Source organism: Grus americana, chromosome Z, assembly GCF_028858705.1.
Source record: "Grus americana isolate bGruAme1 chromosome Z, bGruAme1.mat, whole genome shotgun sequence".
Lineage (NCBI taxonomy): Eukaryota > Metazoa > Chordata > Aves > Gruiformes > Gruidae > Grus > Grus americana.
Window position 1 is genome coordinate 36,702,511 of NC_072891.1, and position 22,685 is coordinate 36,725,195.

Below are 22,685 nucleotides of genomic sequence, written 5' to 3' on the forward strand. Positions count from 1 at the left end.
CCCCTTCCCCTCCTTCCTAGTTCTATGGTTTGATATGCATGCATGAAGATATTTGTATTGTATATAATTTACTATATATTTAATAGAAGCTTCTCTTGGTTTAAAAGCTGCAGGGAGAAGAAAATAAATGTAATAAAAGCTGCAGCTCATAAACAGAAGTACAATACACACGTTCACAGGCACACAGAAAGAATAATGACATTTATCATCTAGCCAGTCACTTAAGAGGATGGCACAATATGTACTATTCTGAATGCCAAGCAACAATGAAAATCTTAAAGTGATAAAACTCTCTCAATGTCATGGGAACACAATTGTCACTTGTCATTACTGTGCATCTCTCTATTTCTTCATATATCCTAAACTGCCTATTCTTACATAATTCAACACATTTAATAATGTAGAAAATCAATTAATATTTACTGACCTGTCTCTGCTTCTCCGTGATGGGAACGCAGCGTTACAGCCAGCCACTGTGCAGACATGCATCTCTTTTAAATGAACATTTCTGTAGTGAAGCTTCACACTGTAGGAACTCTTGAAACTTTTCTTGCACACGTAGCAGATCTTGGGGTCTGGGCTGGAGCACATTTCCCCTTCTGGGGAGAACTTCTGAGGGCTGCTGTAGTTGAATGTAGTAGCGAAACTTTCATGAAGGGCAGCCATGCTGGCACTGCCTCCATTGTACAGTCCATATTGGCTCATGTAGAACATATCATATGTAGGGTCTGTATACTCTTCCTTCACCTTTATGACATCCTGGTTGGAAGAGTCATTGTGGTTTTCTTCTGGTCTGTCACTGTGCATCATGGATTTTTCACCAGGTTCATGGAGGCGATCATCGCCTTCCATGGATTCCTCACACAATTTGGGCTCTGACGACTCTGACTCATTTTCATAGTCTCTGTCATGCTCCTGGTCTTCTGATGTCATGCTGTCTGCCCTTCTTATGTCTGGTCTGGAAATGCATCTGCTTCTGTCACTTTTGGAAAAGTCTTTCACAGACAGGCCTGGGCTCATTTCCTCCTGAGAATGGCAGTGATTGTCATGACCAATGTCATTCACCATTGTGCTGCTGTCATTCACTTCTTCGTCTTCATCATCAAACTCATCGGCAGTATCGATAACTTCCTTTTCAATTTTAACTGGCATGCTCGACTTCCTTGGCTTCTTCTTAGGGGCAAGGTCAGCATTAGGTTCAGGGGTGGGCATCAGCACTGAAGGTACTGATGACTCTGAAGGAGGAGGGGGATGCTGCTCAATGCCACTCACTGCTGGTATTATTGGACTGGTAGGGAGTGAGGTTGGAGGGCTCACCATCTCTCCAGGAGTAAGTAAATTTCTGTAAAAAGGAGGAACAGGTTGGACAGTCTTTAAAGCTGGGAACACCAGTTGACTGGGAAGAGGGTTCTGTAGTACAGGATCTAGAGGGGGCGTGGTGAACCCCATCGGTGGACGCCCAGGGCTTGTTAAAGTTAGGTTGGATTTTGTACTTGCGATGACCGGAGTGGCGGCACCTGATGTAGCACGAATTAGATCTTTGTCACGGTTATTCCTTAGCATGGGCATGTGGAGTCGGGGATTGGGATTAGCACTGTGGCGATTGCGGCTTCTGAGAGAGCTGAAGACCATGTTGCAGCCCTCAATAGTGCACCGGTGCTTGATTTTCAGGTGAACGGCATTGTAGTGGATTTTGAGAGTACCTTTGTCATAGAAAGTTTTGCCACATGCATTGCAAAACACTCTTCCTTTCCTGGAGGCCGACCCCATTCTCCTCATTCTGTGAATGCGGAATGAGCTTTTAGTGTGTTCTGGTTTTGATAAATCATTGACAGGCGTAGGCGTCTGAACAGGAGAGACACAGGCTGGCTCAGTTTTGGGCTCAACATTTGTAATGCTGGTCAAAGCATTCCTGCTGGATGTTTGCTCATTCTTGAAAGGCGTAGGGGAAACTTCAGATTCACTGCTCTCGTTATATTCATTTTGGGTCGTAAGGCTTGGTTCACGGAGTCTCATTGCTGGCTGTTCCAGCAGGAGGCCGTTTGGAGGCAGCCCCAGCAGCGGAGCAGAGACTGGATTTATGTACTGGAATGGAAGCAGGAATGCGAGGCTATTCGGGATGTTTTCAAAATGATGAATGCTGGAAGGGTTGCTATTCTCCAGGTGAGCAAGGAGACTTGGGCTCCTGGTGCGATTATTGCTTTCAATAAAAGTCCTTATGTCTGAATCTGTCTTTGAAGATGGCACAGCCACAGCCTGCCCTTCTTTTTCTTGAATTGCCATCAGCTCCACGATGGATTTGGTTTCTCCAAATCTCAGGAACTGCTGAAGGGTAATGATCTCTTCTTCCCTGGACATGATGGCCCAGCGGTCCAGCACCTTGCCTGCAGCATCCTAGAGGCCATATCAAAGAAACAACAAAGACAAACACAAAGAAAAAACTTATTGATTCTGCATAATTATTGAATTCAATAGAAGGTGCTTTGCTGCCTGAACATGAAACACTAAGTTCAAAAACCAACATGCAAACAGCGTTAATAATAGAACTCAACCAAAAAATGCAAACTTTCCAGCCATGCAAATGTAGTAATTAGAGTCACAGTCAGAAAAACAGATTTTGTTTAATAATGTCAGAGCAAACAAAATGTAGACCATGGGGCTCTGTGATCTAAAATTATTTCAATACTTTTATTTTAACAACAGTGATCTACGTACAATGCTACTGTTTAGCATACCTTAGTGTAAAACACAAACTGTTGCTGTACACTCCATTGTAAAATATAGAAAATTGTACCTTAATCACTATTAACTGGTGACACTATAATAAAGAGCTAAATAAATGCATTTGATTGATTTGCTTCTTAAATATAAGCAGACATAAGACTTAAGTCACTCATTGGCCATCTCACAAGAAATTTTGATGCAAGGCAAAAAATCTTAAAACCAGCACATAACACTTGTACCTTACTCCTTATTTTTTTCTTCCCCTTCCCTCCCCTCCCCCCCCCAACAGCCATACTGAAAAACACATTCATTATAAACTTGCATCAAAAGGTAGAAATTGGAACACTGTTTTTAAGCATAACTGGACTATTACTGGCAATTGATTGTAAGCTTGCAATCTTGGTATGCTTTAGACTTAAGAGATTACTTTTTGCAGCCTTGTTATAAATGACAGTTAAAAATATGTAGAAAGTAAGCATCTGATGGATGTAGATAGCATAAATGTGTAAAAATGTTGTCTCTTAACATTGCCTTCTGATAGCAAGGGAAAAATCTAGAGAGAATACACATCAGTAATCACTAGACTATCTGTTGTTAAATATACATTAAAAAGCATTTCACACTTTCATTTTTGCTAGTAAGCATGAGATTTGCCTGAAGGTAGGACTTAAAAATTCTGCAATGTAATGTCAGGCAATCCATTCCAGCATGTATTGATAAAAACATATTAAAATACTTATATAATGAATACATCATTTTATTGGCATCTTTCCTTTTGGGCAAATGCTGGACATAACATCAGCACAGTAACTATAACCAACAAGCACTGTTGCAGGCCATCAAACCAGAATTATTCCAATGCTTCCTTGTGCGTTAAACAGTTTGAAAGCCTTGCAAGATACTCCTCTGTACTGTCCCTGATCTTTTAAAATCTTGAATCTCAGCTTCAGAACCTTATCCGAACACTTTGGATTACACACTACTGCAAAACCCACTAGGTCTTGTTTGATTATGAAGCCTCCAAATACCTTCCCCTCCCACCCACCCCCCCGGCCCTCAGGTATTATTTGTTTATTTATTTTATCATCTTCAGTCTTCAGAGGATTGATTCTTCTCTCCTCTCACATTTTCTAGACTACTGGCAAATGCAGTTTCCCCCCAATATTAAGCGTATGTTTATTTGATTACTGCTGGTTTTATTATTTCAGTTCTGATCTATGTCACCTCTCCGGATACAAAGTTAATGACAAAGGTCAGCGCCATGTATATTTCAGTACCTTAGATGCGACTGTAAAACCTTTAGAAAGGCTCCACACATGACCATTTGCAATCAAGCCTTACAAGACTATGAAACCCTCAACAGCAGTTAATTATGGAAAATCTTACCCAGCTGTCCCAGACGGAAAACCCCAGAAACCATTTCTATGCAGAAAATGTTCAGCATATATTTACACAGTGATGAACGAAACACCATGATGCAGATGCTGGTCCTGGTTTGCAGCTTTAGTCAGGAAATGTCCCCACCTTTGAGCACCTGTAAGCACTGTGGACACCTCTAATTTCTAAGGTCTCCCACTACTACCTGTCTGATGGAGCACTATTTTACAGATAGTCAGTGCTATCTAGTAGAAATAATCCAGAACATCAGAAAACCCCACCCAACAAGAAAATAAAGTGAAACAAAAAACAAAATGAGGCAAGAGGAGGGAGAAAAAAAACCACCACCACCACAAAGAAACAATTAAAGAACACGTTCATATTTTAAAGCTCTAAAATCATATATTTTTTTGCATCCTGCTAACTTTGGGTACTCTCCCCATGAGTGTGACCTAAAGCTTCCTACATCTACTTCTCCCACAACTTCCAGCCAGCCATACCCGTTCTACATTTGAGTAATTCCTACCTGGACCTGCAAAACTAGCGTCAGTTCAGATTTTGGTCTCTAGGCCTTCTCTGTCACCTCTGATCCAATCTATACACACACTTTTCTGATCCCAAGCCACAAGTATTAATTCCTTCTAACTGTAACTTGCATTGTTTGAAGATGAGAATAACATCGTCTAATTTACACTGCTTACATGCATTGAATTAGGATTCCTGTCTGCAGCCAGCTGCACTCTGCTTTGTAATGTACTACTGTTAGTAATTTGTTTTGGTTTTGCTTTAATTTGCAAATCACTCACAGGCTTATGTAACAGATGGATGCTTTACAAATACGGATATTTAAGTAAATAAAAATTAAATACAGCCAGCGCGGCAGTAACTCATGAGAATAGTAGGTACAGATCCTGCGACAGGCTCCCGCACGTAAGCGGAAGGTGGTATCACGCGGTCCCTCACCCGGCGGCAGCGCACCCAGCTCTTTGCGTGCACAGAACAGGCAGACATTGTCTAAATGCAGGGGACTCCCAGTATGTTTTCGGGGGGGGCGGTGTGGGGTGTGTAATTCCACAGCTTACCCGGGAGAAGCCGGCAGTTGGCTACACGAGCTACCTCTCAATGAGAGGCCACCGCCCTTTGTTTCGTTTAGCGCAAGGATTTGCAATGGGGAGGGCCAGAGCTTCGGCGGCTGCTGAGTCCCACTGATGGGAGAAACTGGCAGTCAAGGGCGTGATTGTCGCGGGGCAGCCCTCGCTGTCATAGAAACAGCAGGGAATCAGAATGCTGCTCTTGAATGATCGCTGCCTACTCCTACTCGTCAGATCAAGCTGTATCTTGTTAATTTTCCGCAAGAAGTCGTTTGGCTTTTCTCCCCCCAGCAAAAGTAAAGAAAAATTGCACCAATGCCTATGTTTCATAGAAAACACACTACTTATGGATACTGTGTAGCATATGCTTCAATATTTACATAGTGATGGCTTTCCATAAATCATTGTAAGTATGTATTATGCAAAACTAGATAAAGAGCGAATAGGAATGTCATTTTTTGATAAAACTTAAAATTAACAAAAAAATCTAACCATTATCCCCTTTGAATTAAGCTATAACTAGCTAGGGATCTCTCTGTATATGGTAATACTTGATTAGAGGTTCGAGTCCTTTCTTACATGTAATCGATTTCTTGTTTCTTACAATCTCTCACGCTAAATTTTCTCCCCAAAGCCATTAAATCATATCCATATTTAAATATTTCATGACAAAAGGTTCCAATTTATATTACTTTTTTCAGCTCACAACTGATTAAGCCAAGCCTCCTGTGACAATGTGTACAAGGAAGTCAGTGAGTATAGAGATACCACTGCACGCTTACAGCTCTAAGCTAGGCAATGACAAGTAAGCCCAACCGGTACAGCATACAGTGATGCTCTTCCTCTTTTGCCCATACAAAGTTTTATTTATTTTGTTTTGTTTTGTTTTGGTTTGGTTTATTTTATTTTATTTTATTTTATTATTTTATTTTATTTTATTTTATTTTATTTTATTTTATTTTAATTATGTGGGTAGGTCTCTCACAATTTCAGATGGAGAAAATCTTTTAATCTCTAAATCATATTAAATTAACCTCCAAAGATACAAAACATAATCTTGAATCTTTTTCTAACTCTAAACACACACTTGACTCTATTGTTTGTATAGATACAGATTCACATACACGCATAGTACATTAGATTTATAAAGCAATGTCATGTTTAATCACCCTGAACCTGCCTCCTCATTTTTGCTGACCGTATATTAGGAAGATATGTGTCAGGATATGTTAGGGTACATCTTGCCTTAAACTTCTGGGTCACATAGAACAAGTGATGGGTGTCAAAATTATTATCTTGGATGATACAAACAGGCTACAACAAAAGATGGACACAAAGATCACTCTAATTTTTAGGAGCTTAATTGAGGAGGACTGTGAAGATGAGTCTTCATTTCCTGAGGGCCTTTAGGCTTTACAAATTTCAAGCTTTTGATTCAGCTTTAAAACCTCCCAATTTAAAAACTGCTTGTTTAGAAAATAAAGACAGTCTACACAAACAAACACTATAAACACACACTGTAAGCCTTGAACTTTTGTTATGAAATCAGTTGTTTTATACTTTCACTTTCTGCGAGACTCCTGTGCCTGCATTACTTGCAGGTAATTTTGTATGTCTACATTCACACAGACACATGTATGTTCATACACGTACACACCACAGACTTTTTGCAGTTCTATTTTTATCTTTTTAATTAACTTCTTGGCATAGGTAAAATGTATATATACACCTGGCTGAATACATAGTGAGAGATGATTATACAAGTGTTCAGATTAATAGAAAGGTTAAAAAAAAGTTAAAATTGCTTCTTAAACAAGCCTTATGTGCTGGGAAGCACTCAAGGATTGTTTTTGGACACTATTGTGATAATTTCTGAGAACCACTCAAAATTATATAGAAAACCACATTGTTAGCTTTCATATTTTAGCAAGTTTGCATATGCACCATGAACTGCTGCTTTTGATGCATATCAGCTAAGTATCCATGTTGCAGAATATTACATAGATACATGTTTGATTAAATAATTTAGCAACCCTAGTGTTTATCACAAATCTTTCTTCGATAAGCCCTTCTTAAAGAGATATATATTTTCTAGCTGATCTCAAAGAAACATTTTGAGTGCAGCTGTAACAGTTGAAAAGCAGACAAAGATATTCATTTGGTCATACTATAATTGCAGAGGATGGTTTTAATTAGGGTGTAGACAGAAAAAAAAATAATCAACATTTGTTTCTAATAAAGAAAAGCCTACATAATTTCCATGATTTAAGGTTTGTTGTTTTTGTTTGGCTGAATTTCCCAGGAGCATCTCCTTGCTTCCCAATTAATTTTCAAGCTGTTACACTATGGGTAGTCCTACTACTGCTCCTGTGGTAAAAGTTACCAAAAGTGTGCAGCAGCACACTAACTCACATTAGTACAGATGGAGCAAAACACCTCTTGCTCATTTTGGCTAACTCCCACTGACCTCAGTAGGACAGAAGTAAACCCTGTATCTAGTTATTCATAGAAGAGTACACTCACCCACTCATACAGTCACATACTCATTTTTCTGATAGGTGTTTTTACGATGATGAACCTAACTCATCTTTGCTCCTGTAAACACGAAGAAAAGGTGCGCATACTTGCTCACTGTGATGATACACATGCAACTCAGGAGATTTAACACACCCAGCCTGCAAAGAACCATGGTTAAAAATTTTTTACCCTCATCTGTCACTTCGCATCCACCTCCCACCAGCCCCCTTTCACCAACTGAAACCATATGAAAACAAACTCTTGTTTAAGTGTCAGCAGTCCTTTCCTTGAGTTATACTGCTGCAGCAGGAACAAACACAGTGCAGCACTACTGAGTTCTCAGTCAATAATGGAAATCTTTATCTTTTGCCTTCACTGCAGCCTCCACTCTGCTAGAAAAATCAAAAGCAATAGATCTTCCCTTCTGACACCCCCTTTTTCTTACCTGTTGGACTTGTTCTCTTTGCCCCAAAGACACGGGGTATGCATGGGGATACCAGTATGTTACAGCAGGGGAAAAGAAGAAGCCTGTCTTTCCCCAAAGTATCACTGAGAACGGCACTAGCAGCATGTATTCAAATGAAGAGCAACATGAAGGAGATTTTATTACTTATAGGCATGCTTATATTTACTTTTGCTGCCAGGTTTGTAATGGTACTTGCTCCACTTGCTCCTTCGACTCCAGGTCTCCATATGCATTCAGCAGCAAAAAGCTTTGCATTTTGACCAAAAGGACCTCCAAAGACCTTTGTAAACTTTACTAACTGGTATTATAGACACCAGGTCAAATCTGGCTGCACTTTAGATCCAGAGTAATTGCATTTTAAATCCAGAGTAATTCCACTGACCATGTTGGAAAGTAATTTTGACATAACTTAGCCCTGAAACGTGATGTGGAGCCAAATCTGAATATATATTGGGGGTATACCACCATGGTGGAGCACAGCGGCTGTGTAACGACGCACAGGAGCACTGCTCAACGGTTTCAGAGTGAAAGTGAGGAACACCATGTCCTGCTGAAACTGCAGATGGAACGTAAGGAGGTGGAATGCAATAACCGCAGCTGAAACCCAGCCAGGATACCGCTGTTAACCACCCATGCTCTCGCTAAATGGCCTACAGGGTCTTTTCTGACCAAAAGTATGCAGGTCCTCTGTTTTATATCTCATCCCAAAGACATATGCCAGCAGCACAGACCCCTGCACAAGCAACCTGCTGGAGCGCTAGTTCTGGACTAATTTGCAGGGAGCGGTATGAAAGTACCGGATCCGCAACACACGATTCCTCTTGGGAACTGAACTTACTCATAGGGCACCCCAATTGCAGAATGCCTTTTCATTTTTCAGGTTCACCAACCTCAAAATACATTTGAAAGCATTGCCCTGAAAGATGATGACACTCTGTCAAATGCCAACTATAAAGCATCCATGCGAACTGGTGGTAGGGGAAAGAGTCTCTAACTGTTTTTAGAAAAGAAACATTAATTTGAACTCTTTCCTGCTCTTCATGAATGTGTATTCACCTCTGCAACTCCAGTAAAACTATTAGGATGCAAGGGCACTAGTTTTAAATGCTTCTTCTGATTTTTAAAACATATTGGTTGACTTTTGATAAAATATTCACTTTGTTATGGAATGCTCTTGATTATGGACCAGATAAGAATGTATAATTCAGAAGACAATGACTTTTTTTTTTCTTTTTTTTTTTCGTGAATAACACTGCATGCAGCATTTTTATTTTTAAAACTATGATAGATCACTGTGAGGTTACAATGTATTTAATCACAGCAGTTCGAGCTTCATTTAATCATAGCAACTACATCAAGCCTCTTTACAATTGGGTGCATGACAAGTATTTTTTTCACAGGAAACCTCTGTCCACACTTGGAGGAAAAGATTCTAAGCACAGCCAGAGTCTGACACTCTTCTTGCATTTGCTAGTTTTACAGTGGTATCACTCCTATGATGTTAACAAAATTTGCTTTGATTTACAACTGTCATGTTGGTGACAACTATTAAATGGCAAAATCTGTCACTAATTGATAACAGTGGAACTCCTATTAGCATGGATACACACTGTTTCAGTAGCTTTGACAAGATCTAAAGTCTTCTTTCGGCCATTGTCATTATCTCATTATTTGACATTTATTTTGAAATACCAGTGCCACTTCCCAAGTATTTTGCCCCTCCCCCCCCCCAAGAACTGCACAGATTTTCAGATGCAAACATTTATTCCCTTCACCATCAGTTCTGGTTGAGACTTTAAAAAGATTTCTAAAGACTTTCCTAAATGAGGAGTTTATGTGAAGTGACCAGATCCTTCATGGTATCTGCTCATGAAAACATTTTTAATGCACACTAAAGGTGAGACATTTTTTCTCACATTTATCAAATGGTAGAATATCAATATTTTATAGAAATTGGGTATTCAGATTCCTTAAACAGCTTTGAACTCCACAATTTTGGACCCCAAGTATAGAGGAATATTCGATACCTTTGCTTCTCTACAACCTGTGAGAGTGGAAAATTTATTGAAATGTCTCTGAAGAAGCTTTGCCACTAACTTGTGGCAAGTAACAGAGTGTTTGCCCTTAGGCAGACATGGCTCCTAGAGGCAATCAAACCACCAAGCACACAGTGTATGAAGACAAAAATTTTAGACTGTATGAGGTGCCATGGGGACTTTTCAGGATAGGATGTAAACAGACACACAAATGTGGCAAACCACTGAAATAATTCCACCTGTAAATTAACTTTATAACACAATTTTGCATGCAAGTGGGTAGGGAATACCCAGCATGCACACAAGCATAGCAATGATTGATTTTCATACTCACTTTCACCAATTTTTGCATATATAGTTGCCCATTTTGGCATGCCATGTAAGAATATTTGCCTTTATACTATCAGTCCCTGAAATCACTTATGGTATTACTGTTTGGTGTCAGTGCTGCGTAACTCACTGAGAAGGAAATTTATGTTTTCTATGCTCTGGCAGTCTTTCAGTAAATTTAGTAAGCTACTTAAGCCTCTCTTTCTGAGCCTCAGTTTCACCAACACTGAAAGAATGACACATAATTTTTATGAGAAACAGGAAACATTCACAAAGAGCACCGATGAGGTATTGTATTTGCAATACACATAGCCACAAGAGACACCCAGGCTCTCTTCAGCCGAGACCTTCCCCAATGCACAATGTGGTAATACAAACAAATCATGTCCGACGTCCTTGCTCCATCTAACATGGACTACACCAAAAGCAGGGCAAGACATCTAACAGTCAAGTCAGATGGTCCTTTTCTCACTTTAAATCTAAATTGACTAAAGCCATACCCCTAGCTGGAAAATGTATGCAAGAAAAGCTGAGTTTTCCTGGGCTTGTAAGTAAAACTTCCAAAGAAGTCAGGAAGAAATTTGCCTAACCAGGGGCATTGTAAGGAATTTAGAAGTTGCCCAAGGACAGAAACACTGGAGTAAAAGTGCCAATAAGTTATACTCATAAATTGGATTTCATTACATGCTCGCTTTTCTGACTGAACCCAAATTGTGCCTCAATAAGGGGATTCAGTGGTACTATATGCTGGGTATATGAATGGCAGCAGAACTGGGAGATTGATTTCCATCTTTAGTATTCATTAGGGGACTATGCATGATTACTTGCAATATATACAACACAATCTTAATGAGGCTTTTTTCCTTTGATTGTTTACCTAAAAAATTTACACCAGAAAACATAGGTTTGTCATCCCAATGTGGCAATGTGATGCAAAAAGGAGACAGCAGGGTGCAGAAGTGACACCAAAAAGGCAAAGGTCACTGGAATATAAAAATACTATGGGTCATGAAGTGAGCTATCTGTTTGCACATATTAGAGGCATTGAAATGCAAAACAAAGTGGGGGAAATTATATTACAGTGTACAAAGTAATAATAACTGTGCCTGCATGTCTTAATACCCTCTTGTCCCAGCAGTCCTGACTTTCTAGGCAGCCCACTTCTCCACATTAACAGTAGTCATTTGGAGAGCAGCAAACGTGCCATTAGAAGCACTTTTACAAGTGTATATTCATCCACCAATTAGCTTAATGTGGCCGCTTTCTGCATATTTTCTATCCAGGCTTGCACAAATCTTATTAATATTTCCCCCTAGCGCTTTGACAGATTACCTTGTCATTATGCATCCTGGAGCCTTTTAAACAATATGGGTAAACTACTGTTTGCGAGGTTAATGACAATTATCCCCTAATTACTGCATAAGTCACTCAGTCCACTTTATCTCATAGGCAGGGTTCTGCTCTGTGTATCTGCCATTGTGTCACTGTAAATGAATCTTGTATAGCTATGTTTATCTGTCGTTGCCTTGTAAATTACACTGACAGAAGAATGAACAAATTACTGTGTGTCATCACTTAAATACGGCTTCTGATAAAAAAAAGTCCCACAAGCACAGCACTTGAATTTTAGCCTGATCACAATTAGTAAACACATACTGAATGTTTTAGGAGGTATATTTAGAAGTGGATGGGACACAGTGTGGTGGAAGAAGGCTCTGAAGTGGTAAGTCTAAGGGCAGTAAAACAGAAGAAATACAGAAAGCTACAGTAGTAGTAATTCCATGATTAGCTCCTGAGAACTCTTCTACTAATTTACAAGTTGACAGATGAGCCAGTGATATTTTCCAAACAATCTCATATTCAGGTCTGTGCCGAATCCCAAAATTTCTGTTGTTTCTGACCACAGCCACATAGGATTTTATTTTTGTTAGCTGAGAAATCCAAATACAAGTTGGGACAGAAGTAGCATCCATAAAACCATTGACAATGCTAATTTAATGGATGCATTTCAGAACAATATCAAAGAAGATTAATAATTTGGATTGTGTCTGCCCGTCCCAGTCCTAGTGACTCCAACAGGACTGCTCCATGCACAAGCCAGGGAGGAGTCTGGCAGGCAGCACCTAAGTCAATGTATTGATTAAAAAAAAAAAAAAATTAACACATTGCCTACTGTTTTCCACAATACCCACACTTTGAGTCACCTCTTTGGTGTAATTAGGAGTTGAACAGAGGTAGAGAAAAAATCCTGAGTTCAATTCACCCTCTATGGATGGAGGTAGTTCTACCTCAGGAGAGGAAAGCGGAATTGGCAAATATCAACTTCCTGGTCTATTCCATTTTCTGAAGCAATTTCAAGTCACATTTAAGAGTACTCTACTGGTAGGACATCACTGAGGCCAGATGTGTCCTGCTTTGAGAAAGAAAGTTGACTCGTTATTGACCTGGATTCCTTCTTTCACCAAAGACAGCTCAATGACTTCAACAAAAGGCACATACATCATCAGTGCTCAGAGGCAAAATAAGTCTATGGTAAAGAACGTTAAAACAACAGCTGCTTTTTAAGTAATGCTTCTTCCTGTATTGGTCTTGGAGAGGTAACCGATTGACAGCCCTAGGAACCACAGTCCTTTGCAAACAGTACAACAGAGGCCAGGCATTTCTCCTCTGTCCTGGGAAGGTCCCTTCTTGAGTCAGAGAAGACCTTTCAGTACTGGTTTTGGATTGCCGGCAATCACGTTAATTGCAAAGAGTTAGTAACAAGTGTGCTTCTTATTGTGACTCAGGCTACAAATTTCATTTCCTGAAGCTCGATGCAGTCACAGCGTGTGAACTTCCTCTCACCAGTGGCTTGAGCAGAAATGGAATCCTCTCACTCTCCCTCAGACCTGACATTTAACTCTTAGAACAAGGGTATTTCTCTCCTTGCCAGGCAAATGGATGATTCATGGAGTGAGATGCTCTTTTAGCTGCTTAGATGAAACTGCCTGCTGCGCAGCTTGCACAAAAACCAATGCATAACAATGGGTATGTCAACCCTGCATCCTGCAATGAGGTTACACAGTAATGCATTTTATCAGCTTTGGGGAAACACTTTATGCACATATATATCATACATTCACAAATGATATATGCATTGACATGATAGTGTTACATATTTGCATATTTAAAATGTATTTGATTTTGCCTTATATTTTGCACATCTCCTTGTTCAGCAAACCTTCTCATTTTATACACATCCTAAAACACATTCAGCACCATCTTCTAACCAGTGCAGTACAAAAAAATGAAGTCAGAACAACAACATGCAAATTGGAGCAGGATTAGGATTCCTGAGGGGCAGCAATATAAGACCGTTTAAGCTGCTGTACAAGAAAAGGGAAATGTCAGAATTCTCCAAAACCTGGTGATTATTTACTGCAAACACCAAAAATCTTTTTATCACAGTAAAGTGTATGTTTATTTTGTTGGATTATGATAGTGTCATATCCAGAAAGAACATACAGACTGAGCTATAACAAAATTACTGATACTCCTGAACAGAACAGTGATTTGCATGGAACATGGATCAGGACAGCACCTCTGACCATGCTCACAGTATAGGTTGGAAGAAAAAGCTGTACTGAAATGGTAAGAAAATGTAACAGCCATCACTGCCAGGGATAACTGAAAAGACTGATCGATTTTGAGTAAGCACTACCTCAAGGGTTTTGGTCCCACTAGGATTGATCTTTGTGTCTGTCCTGTGTTCAGTCAATGCAACTTTCAGCAGGGTATCCACTGCAGAAATAAATGGAAGTGCTGCAGTAACCCTCCACCCTCCCTCTAACTATGTTATTTTTCCTCTATGCTGAAGGAAAAGTAAAACCAACGTGGCTGACGGTAAAGCACTAGGCAGTAGATGGTTTAAAATGTTTAAGGACACAGAACACTGTTATTGTCATGTACAATATTATTTGGAAAAATGCATTTCTAAATTATTAATATTTCTCTTGGAATTTGGAGGGGGTTTGGCCTCTGACCTTTGCTAAATAGCAGAGAAACTGCAAGACAGAGACAAGTATTATATGCTCATAATGGGTAAATTGGCAGTCCCACCAAATGAAGGTAAGGATTAATGCCTGTTTTCTATGCAGGCAAGTGTAGGCCCTAAATGCAAAATTAACCTTTTAGGACAGGGAAACAATGCTGGCTGCTTCTGGTTTAACTGAACAATTTTTATGAAAAACCCTGGCAAAATAACAGAATGAAATTAGGTGACAGCTAAGAAAGCAGATAGGAGAAACACAGTTACTCATCTCAGAATCTTTAAAAAAATTCCATGTACTGTGCAATTTTTGCTTTTGCACATTTTTGGGTTTCATCAGCTGTCTTTGAACAATCTCTAGAGATACCGAGTTACTTGCAGAGAACTCTATTCATTAAGGAATTTTATTTACATAGATATTATTCAGTTTTGCCTGCCATCTTTTACATTTAAATGAAAGTATGCACCTTTGATCTAAAACTGATTCAAAAAGCTGTGTGATACTTTGTATGGACATAGATCAGCAGGTGGAAAGGTTGAGGTAAGCAAGAAAACACTATAAAAATTAAAATGTACATGGTGTTAACAAGACAGCTCAGTTACAACATTACTTATGAAAGGAAATTCTGAAGAGGAACGTGAACATTTAAAATTATACTAAAGCCGTTATTTTTGTGTCTCAATTATTCATCATTTCCAGAGAATTTCACTGTGGCATTTTAGCTACCACTTTCAGCTCTCAGCAACAGTATGGGAAGAACAGAAACACATTTTTTCACGAGCAATCCGTGTTGAGGAGGAGACTGGAGGATACGATACATCATCACAGTATGGACTGGACAGAAGAACAAGGAAGAGAATGCTAAATGTTGGAGATTAACAAGAGCCATTTGCTGGCCAAACTCTCTATTTAGGCAAAACTTCCTTTTTCCAAATATTATGGGAGTTCTGCTTGAGGAAATTCTTCAAAGTTGAGCCATGCTGAGGCCTATGCCACTGCTCTCATTCTTCCAGTCAGATGGCCTGGTATGGTATGATGGAGATGAGCATAAAAGTGACCTTGGTTCATGTGCAAAAAATCTTCATTTTTGGTCAGTTTGCAGCTCCAGAGTTACTGTTTTGAACTACGGGTGCAAATGATCTAAATGCTTGGAAATTCAAACTGAGCAATCAAACTACACCTATTTTTAGGGTTTAAAGAAGGACCTAAAACATCAAACAGAAATCTCACAAACTACAAACATTTGTAACCTGAAAAGAAAGCCAATCTTTCTGCATTTCTAACATCTTTTCATACTGTAATCTCAGAGAAAGAGGTGGAGGTGGGCAACCCTGAGGAAACTGAAGCTTTAATCCTAGACTTGCCAGCCACTTTTTGTGTATTCTGGACAAATCATGGTCCTTCCGTGTCTCAGATCTTTGTCTTTAAAATCAATATAGACAACATTTCCTCTTACTTCCTGATGATGCTGTAAGGAAAAGCACATCACAAACTGTGGAAGGCTAAAGTCAGTGGAGCCCTACATATATGTAACCTCGAAGAAAGTTTATTGTGAACTTGACCTGCCTTTATGAACATTCAAACAATTCTGTCCTGCAGTACGGTTTTAAATCAGAGCTACAGAAGAATTGAAAAACAAAGACACTTAGAAAGAGCCTATCTAGAAAGTTGCAGTGACATTCACACTCTCTTTTTCAATGGAGAACAGTGGGACATGGCCAGAAGGATTCACTTCTATGATATTTGGACATGTAAGCTGCGATCAGTCAATGAACGCCTCTTCTAGCTGATCCTCTCAGAGCATGACCTTTATTACACTACGCTGTGATTGTTTCATTCATGCTTATTATGTTAGGAGCTTCCCAAGTGAAATAATTCTCAAATAAAAATACCGATCCCACTTCCCCAAATGGACACCAATAAACTGTCATTGGATTACTTGTAGCGCAGCAAACTCTGAAGGAAATAACAGTGCTCATACTTACAAGTTTCTTTTGATAACTTTACAAGACACCCTCTTACCCCAGGGGACATACCACTTAATACAGAGGAGAATCCCCTGAACACAAATATTTGTTGCAAAGCAAATAAAATGAATTATTTTCATAAAAAGAGAGCAGAAAGAATAGTTTGGCAAAATGCAAGCAAAAAGTAACTTTTAATGTCTTTGGCACATGTCCAGCTCTTAGAAATGGCATCCAAAGTTGGTCCAAGTGTGGCTGATAAAGCAGGTTTAGAGCTGCCTTTCAACTTTCACTTTTTAATAATAAAAAATCAATATATGGAGGATTACAAGCCTCTTGGTTTTGATTTTGTATATCAAAAACAAAAGATGACAAGGTTATGGTGGTGTATGAAACTCCTCAGGCCACAGCCATGATGATGCAAATATTTTATACCCTATTTATTTATTTATTGCACTCTACTGAGAGGCTGAAATAAATTATTAAAATAAAATGAATGATCTTTTTTACCTATATATATATATCTATCTTACGTGGAAATGCAATCCTGAACATGCATTCTAAACCCCAGAAATTTAACAGATTACAGTTCGGACCCTAAATTAATCATAAATGTCTATTTTAAAATAAAATAAAACAAGGAACAGTCTGGATAGCAATCCTGCATACAAACATAAATGCTCATATGGGGCCAAATGCCCTGTGAATTACACTATGGAGCAAAGGTAAAGTATCATGGTGTACAAAAGAAAGAACCAAGTGAATCTCTTAGCAATCACAGACTCTGTCAGCTGTTCCTCAGTGATGGCAATGTCTGAAATGAAACTGTTTAAACAGTTTTGTGAAGGAAGTAAGACTCTTGGTTTCATTGCTCACAGACAGACCAACTGAGCTTGGATCAATCACGATAATAACACAGAAGGTCTTGTATAGACAGAAGGCCGTACGCCTGCAATCTTGAAAAAGGCAAACAGGAACTGAAGATTGCAAGCCAATGCCAGTTTTGCCCACACAGGACAGTAAGGTCAGACCTCTAGAGGGATCTGTAAAAATTAGTAAATGGAGTTGTCATTTATAAGTTATTTAAAACATACCTGTATGTCTTGCAGTCCTCTTAGCAAGAAATGATTGCTGCCAAGTCATTAGAAATGCAACGTTAGTGGTGTTATGTAATCAACGCCTGGAATTGTTTTCTACATTTTTTTCTTAAGTGACCTACTGAGTAATTAATTCAATTTGGTGGAGTGAAACAGGCAAGGTTACCTATAACATGGTGGTCTCAATCCACATGAGCTTGAAGGAGGGGACCACACCTTCTAAAATCCATTAATCAAATCAAATTACTATGCAGGATTCACCATAGGAACATCACAGCAGTGTGAGCATGTTTAAACAATTATATTGTGGTACACACATAGCTGCAAGGACATAGCAAACAGCAGCAGCAGTAGGTCAGAACATGCAGTAATTCGGTGGCTTACACCTGCCTTTTTACTGAGGGAGTGAAAAACATTGAATTTACACTCACACAAAGAAGGCACTACAGATACTACATGACTTATGAACAACCTTTGACACAATAATAGTAAAATTAGGTTAAAGCCAGGCTTTGTTCTTCCTTAAGTACAATTTTAGGAGGGAAAATAACGCAGGGAGACAAGAATGAAGCTGCGTTTTCACAGCAGCAGGACAGGTGAGGTTTGGAAAGAAGTGGTAAAAACTATGTGTAAGAGTTAGGAGAGAGGATAAAGCAATAGCCTACTCCCTTTCCACCATTCACCCACCTCTTTTTCCTATTTTTCAACCAGAGCGGTGAGAGCTGTGGCTGCAGAACACCCACCTATAGTATAACCATCCGTAAGCAAGCACTGGCTGGTCCAATGCCAGAACAGTAAAAGCAGCATTCACTTAGTATTTTTTAAGCACTTTGTATTGTACAGAGCCCTCTAAGGAAGATTGATTTCCATAAAGCCCCATTTCCATCTCAAGGTACTGATGATGCCATAAACCACAAGAGTTTCTCCACTGAAACCCTGCAGTGGAATTTCAGACTCACCACAAGAAGCCCACGTATTAGCCAGGGCTCAAGGAATACAGGCAGGCACTGCAAGGCATAGCGTTAGGTCAGCCTCAGGATCGAACAGCAATAAACCAATACAACAGTGTCCAGCTTTAAAATAATTACGTACACATGCATGCACACGCATTTCATGCATTTTGTCTACGTTTCCTAGAGAGCTCTACCTATCATTTAAAAGTTCTTTGATCATCACTGTACTACTGCCCAGATAAAAGCTCTCTAGTCAAAGATGGTGAGGCAGAATTCCCTGAAAGAATTATAAAAAGGGGTTCTTGGACTTTATGATGAGTGCTGAAAGTTTTGGTGGGTTTCTTTGTGGGATATACAATGGCTTCTTATGGTGCTCTTCTGTCACTTCATTTATCTGGTTTGGATTTTGTGTTGTGTGTCACATGACTGCTCTTAGAGAACCGGAGTAAGAAAAAAGATCCTTCTCCTCTCCTGTGCCATACAGGACTTTCAAACAAGAAGAAACTAATTGACAAAAGAAAGAAGAAAGAAAGGGGGATGGGATATGTCATGTTGAAGATAAACTTCAGAGAAAATATATGAGAGTCACAATCCAGTTCATGTATTTTAAAATTATTTAGTGTCTGTATGATGTTATCATCAGTAGAACCAATCTCATTTGGAGTCTGACTTACGACACTTAGAGAGACACCATAGCTGAAGAACTTGCACTCTAACGACTCCTTCCACTACACCCAATCAACATATATAAGCGGTTGTTTTAGTTTTGGAAATATACTCTTCAAAGCCTGTGACGAAGCCTCAGCGACACGGGGCTCAGCAGAAGTACGTAAGTGTCCCCTGAACCTCAGGTGTAGCCGCTTGTCAGGAATGCAGATGCTGGTGACATCTGCCTCACGGGGGACTGAGCGCTCCGCTGATTCAATAAGGCTACACAAGTGCAACAGGCCTTGATGTCAGTTACATGGTTTTACATACCTACCATGTCAGTGGTTCTCGGCCTCCCTGGGAATTTATTCAGATGTAAGTGTATTCAGCCTGTAACGATGTCTTCTACCTGCCAGAGAGCTAGAAATATTCCCACCTTTTATGAATCTGCAGTGCATGACTGCCGGTGTATTACATGTTGGGAGGGGGAGAGGGAAAAAGAGAGAGAGAGAAGAGAAGGAGAGAGAAAGGGAAAGAAAAAGAGAGGGAGAAAGCAAGGGGAGAGAGAGGGGAAGCAAAATGAAAAAAGAGAGAATGAGAGTGAAAGGGAGAGAAAGAGGAGAGGGAGAGGAGACTTCTCAATTTCTGTTTCACCCCCATTTTATAAATTTCTCTAGGAATAAATCCACCTACATACCTACAGCACTTGTCCAAAAACTATTTAGAAACTGCTGGAAATATAGAACAATGGCTTTGTCTGATCCACAGTGCTTAACACATCCACTTCATTTTCTCTTTTATTTAAAAGAGCTCATATTCAAAATTGAAAAATTCAGTCTTGCACATTTGCAATTATTTTGGCTTGACTTAGACAAGCAACCAGTGCAACTACTTGCTGATGTAAAACTGCTCTTGTGCTTATGCAACTGGGGCCCAAATCAGTTCGTTTCTAGATGCAGCTATAAAATACAGACAACAGGAAAAAACATGAGTGCTGGAAACATGGAGATTAGATTTCTGTATACTTTGCACACTGAGGCTTGGTATCAATAGAGAAAAATGCCAATAACATTAGTGACCTTTAGTGCCCTCCTACACCCCATTATTCACTGATAAAACAATACAGAGGGTTTTTAGTGTATTGCAGCCTCTTCTTTTTTCTGTGTTTAATTCTGACGATATTGACAGTAACAAAGACTAGCAAAGTGCATTATTAAGGGCTGGGTTTTTTTAATGTCACTGTATATCTATGATGCAAGTTAAAATTAATTTGGAATAAGCTTATCTACCCAAAATTGTATCTTTCCCCATTAACACTCCATCCAGATGCCCAAATGTTATCAGATGCTGATACAACGAGGCATCCAAGCATATTGTTTCCGCTGTTATTATTCACATTAGACAGATAAATAAAAAATAAGTCCTAATTTCAAGCAATAGCTGGAAAACATTGTCCTCACACAGGCAGTCACCTCAAATCATGCAATAATTAAGAAACAATGCAATTTTTGCAAACATTTTCCAAAAAATTCTCACAAATTCACGCAGTACTTACAGTATCTATACAGACAACTTGGCAGTAGAGTAGGAATCTGAACTGCTTAGCAATGCAATAAGAATGAAATCTGTTGGTATTGGCTCTCATGCATACACACCAAGACCTAGTGTGGAAATACAGTGGCCATCATAAATGCCACCTGACATCCTTACCATTAGAAAGGTTATATGCCAAATGGCACAGTAGTTAAAAACGTAAAATTTTGAAAAGAGAAGAGAAGTAGCAATCTATGGTCAAAATGATAGAACATGAAAGAATCTACTCTGGCTTTTGTCAGTTTTATTGGATCCAAGTTTGTGGGGATAGAAAGGACACACTGTTTTTCTTATAATTCACTAATGACTCCATGTAACATATGTAAAGGCAAAGACAGCACAAAAACTACAAAGACACTATACAAATGTGTGGAGGAGAGGCGCAGCAGAAACTCTCCTTTCTATCAACTGTAAATGGAGGGAGGTTGGTAGGTCTGAGAGTGACTCAAAGATGTAGTCATGTTAGGAACTTAAAATGTTAGACATGTATATTTGAAAATGCATCTAAAGCTTGAACTCACAGGAATACATTTTGTCTGGTGCATATAAGGTGGTCACCAGTTATATATATGCATACAAAGCAAACTGACCCCTTTCCTCTGCAGTCCAAGCTGAGATCCCTTTGAAAGTGTGACCCTTGATATCCATTATTTCAGTGGTGCACACTGATGACTCATAAGCATTACTTGCATTTTGTGCATATGTCAATAGAAAACAAGAACACATATTTGCTTTTTGTAAATTCCTCCAACTTTTTTCCTTTTTTTTTTTTTTTTTCCCTTTGCAAGCCCTAGGACACATCTGGATCTCCTGAACCCAAATGTTAGTGAAAAGATGATATAAGTGATACTAGTTAGAGATCTCACCCAGGCTTGGTATTTTTTTCATTGCCTTGATGGTTCGTATTTGATAGGGAGAATTATGGCACGTGGTGGGCAGAAAATAATTTTACTCTTACTGTTCCACTTAAATACTCCAAAACCGGTTGATAAACAAATTGCAAAATTATGAACTGTAAGTACTCTGAAGAACTTTATAACCTATTATGTATCAGGGTGTATTGTTTTATAAGGTGTTTTTTTCTAACAATCTCAATTTTGTATTAAATAGTAAATACTTAGAAAACCTAAAAATAAACTCTTATGATCTAGCTGAACTGGATAAAATTTCCTCCCCTAGCATTTATTTATCTATTTTTTAAATTAATAACTTGCTTGTTAAGCATGACGTTTCTTTTGGTTTAAATAAGGTAAACAAGATAAGATTTCTCCACAAGCACAAGAAGAAAAGTAAGACTTCAAATAATATGTTAAACACCATATATTTAATTTAAAACAATGGATTTAGTCTTTTGTTCTGCACCTCAATTAATTGTTACATGTATGCAAATGATTGAAAAGTTTCAGATAATCAAAATGCATGTGACTTAAGCCATAGATGAACCTTGCCCTATCTCTATGAATAATATTGCTGGGGTAAATCAGTTCAGTTGTATTCACTGAGACCACCCACGTGTGTAAATGCATACTGGATCAGACCTTCCCAGTTCCTTGCTATTGACTGTTTTTTCTGCTATCTGTCTGAACATTAATTTCACCAAACATGGCTAAACAAACCTATTTCCTTCCTATGGATAAAGCAAGTTAATGAAAATGCCTAAACATGATATTGGGAGATCGGTCTCCCTACAACAGTTGGTCCTTTGCTGTAACTAGTATTAGTTTCAAATATCTTTTTTTTTTCTTTTTTTCTGGTAATTTACTATTTGTGATGCAACAGAAATAAAACATCCTACAAAACCAGTAACTGAAACAAAAATTGGTATCAAACGGAATCAGTCATTTATGTGGTGAATGATTTA

The 22,685-nt window shown here is 38.9% G+C and overlaps 1 protein-coding gene across 3 annotated transcripts in view; it reads right to left on the reverse strand.

Moving 5' to 3' along the window:
- Nucleotides 1-22,685, reverse strand: part of BNC2 (basonuclin 2) — a 349,761-nt gene that overhangs the window by 33,531 nt on the left and 293,545 nt on the right. For all 3 annotated transcript variants that reach the window (XM_054810588.1, XM_054810587.1, XM_054810589.1), the window contains exon 5: nt 428-2,394. In XM_054810588.1, the coding sequence (XP_054666563.1) occupies nt 428-2,394 (1,967 nt within the window). The remainder of the gene's footprint in view (nt 1-427; nt 2,395-22,685) is intronic.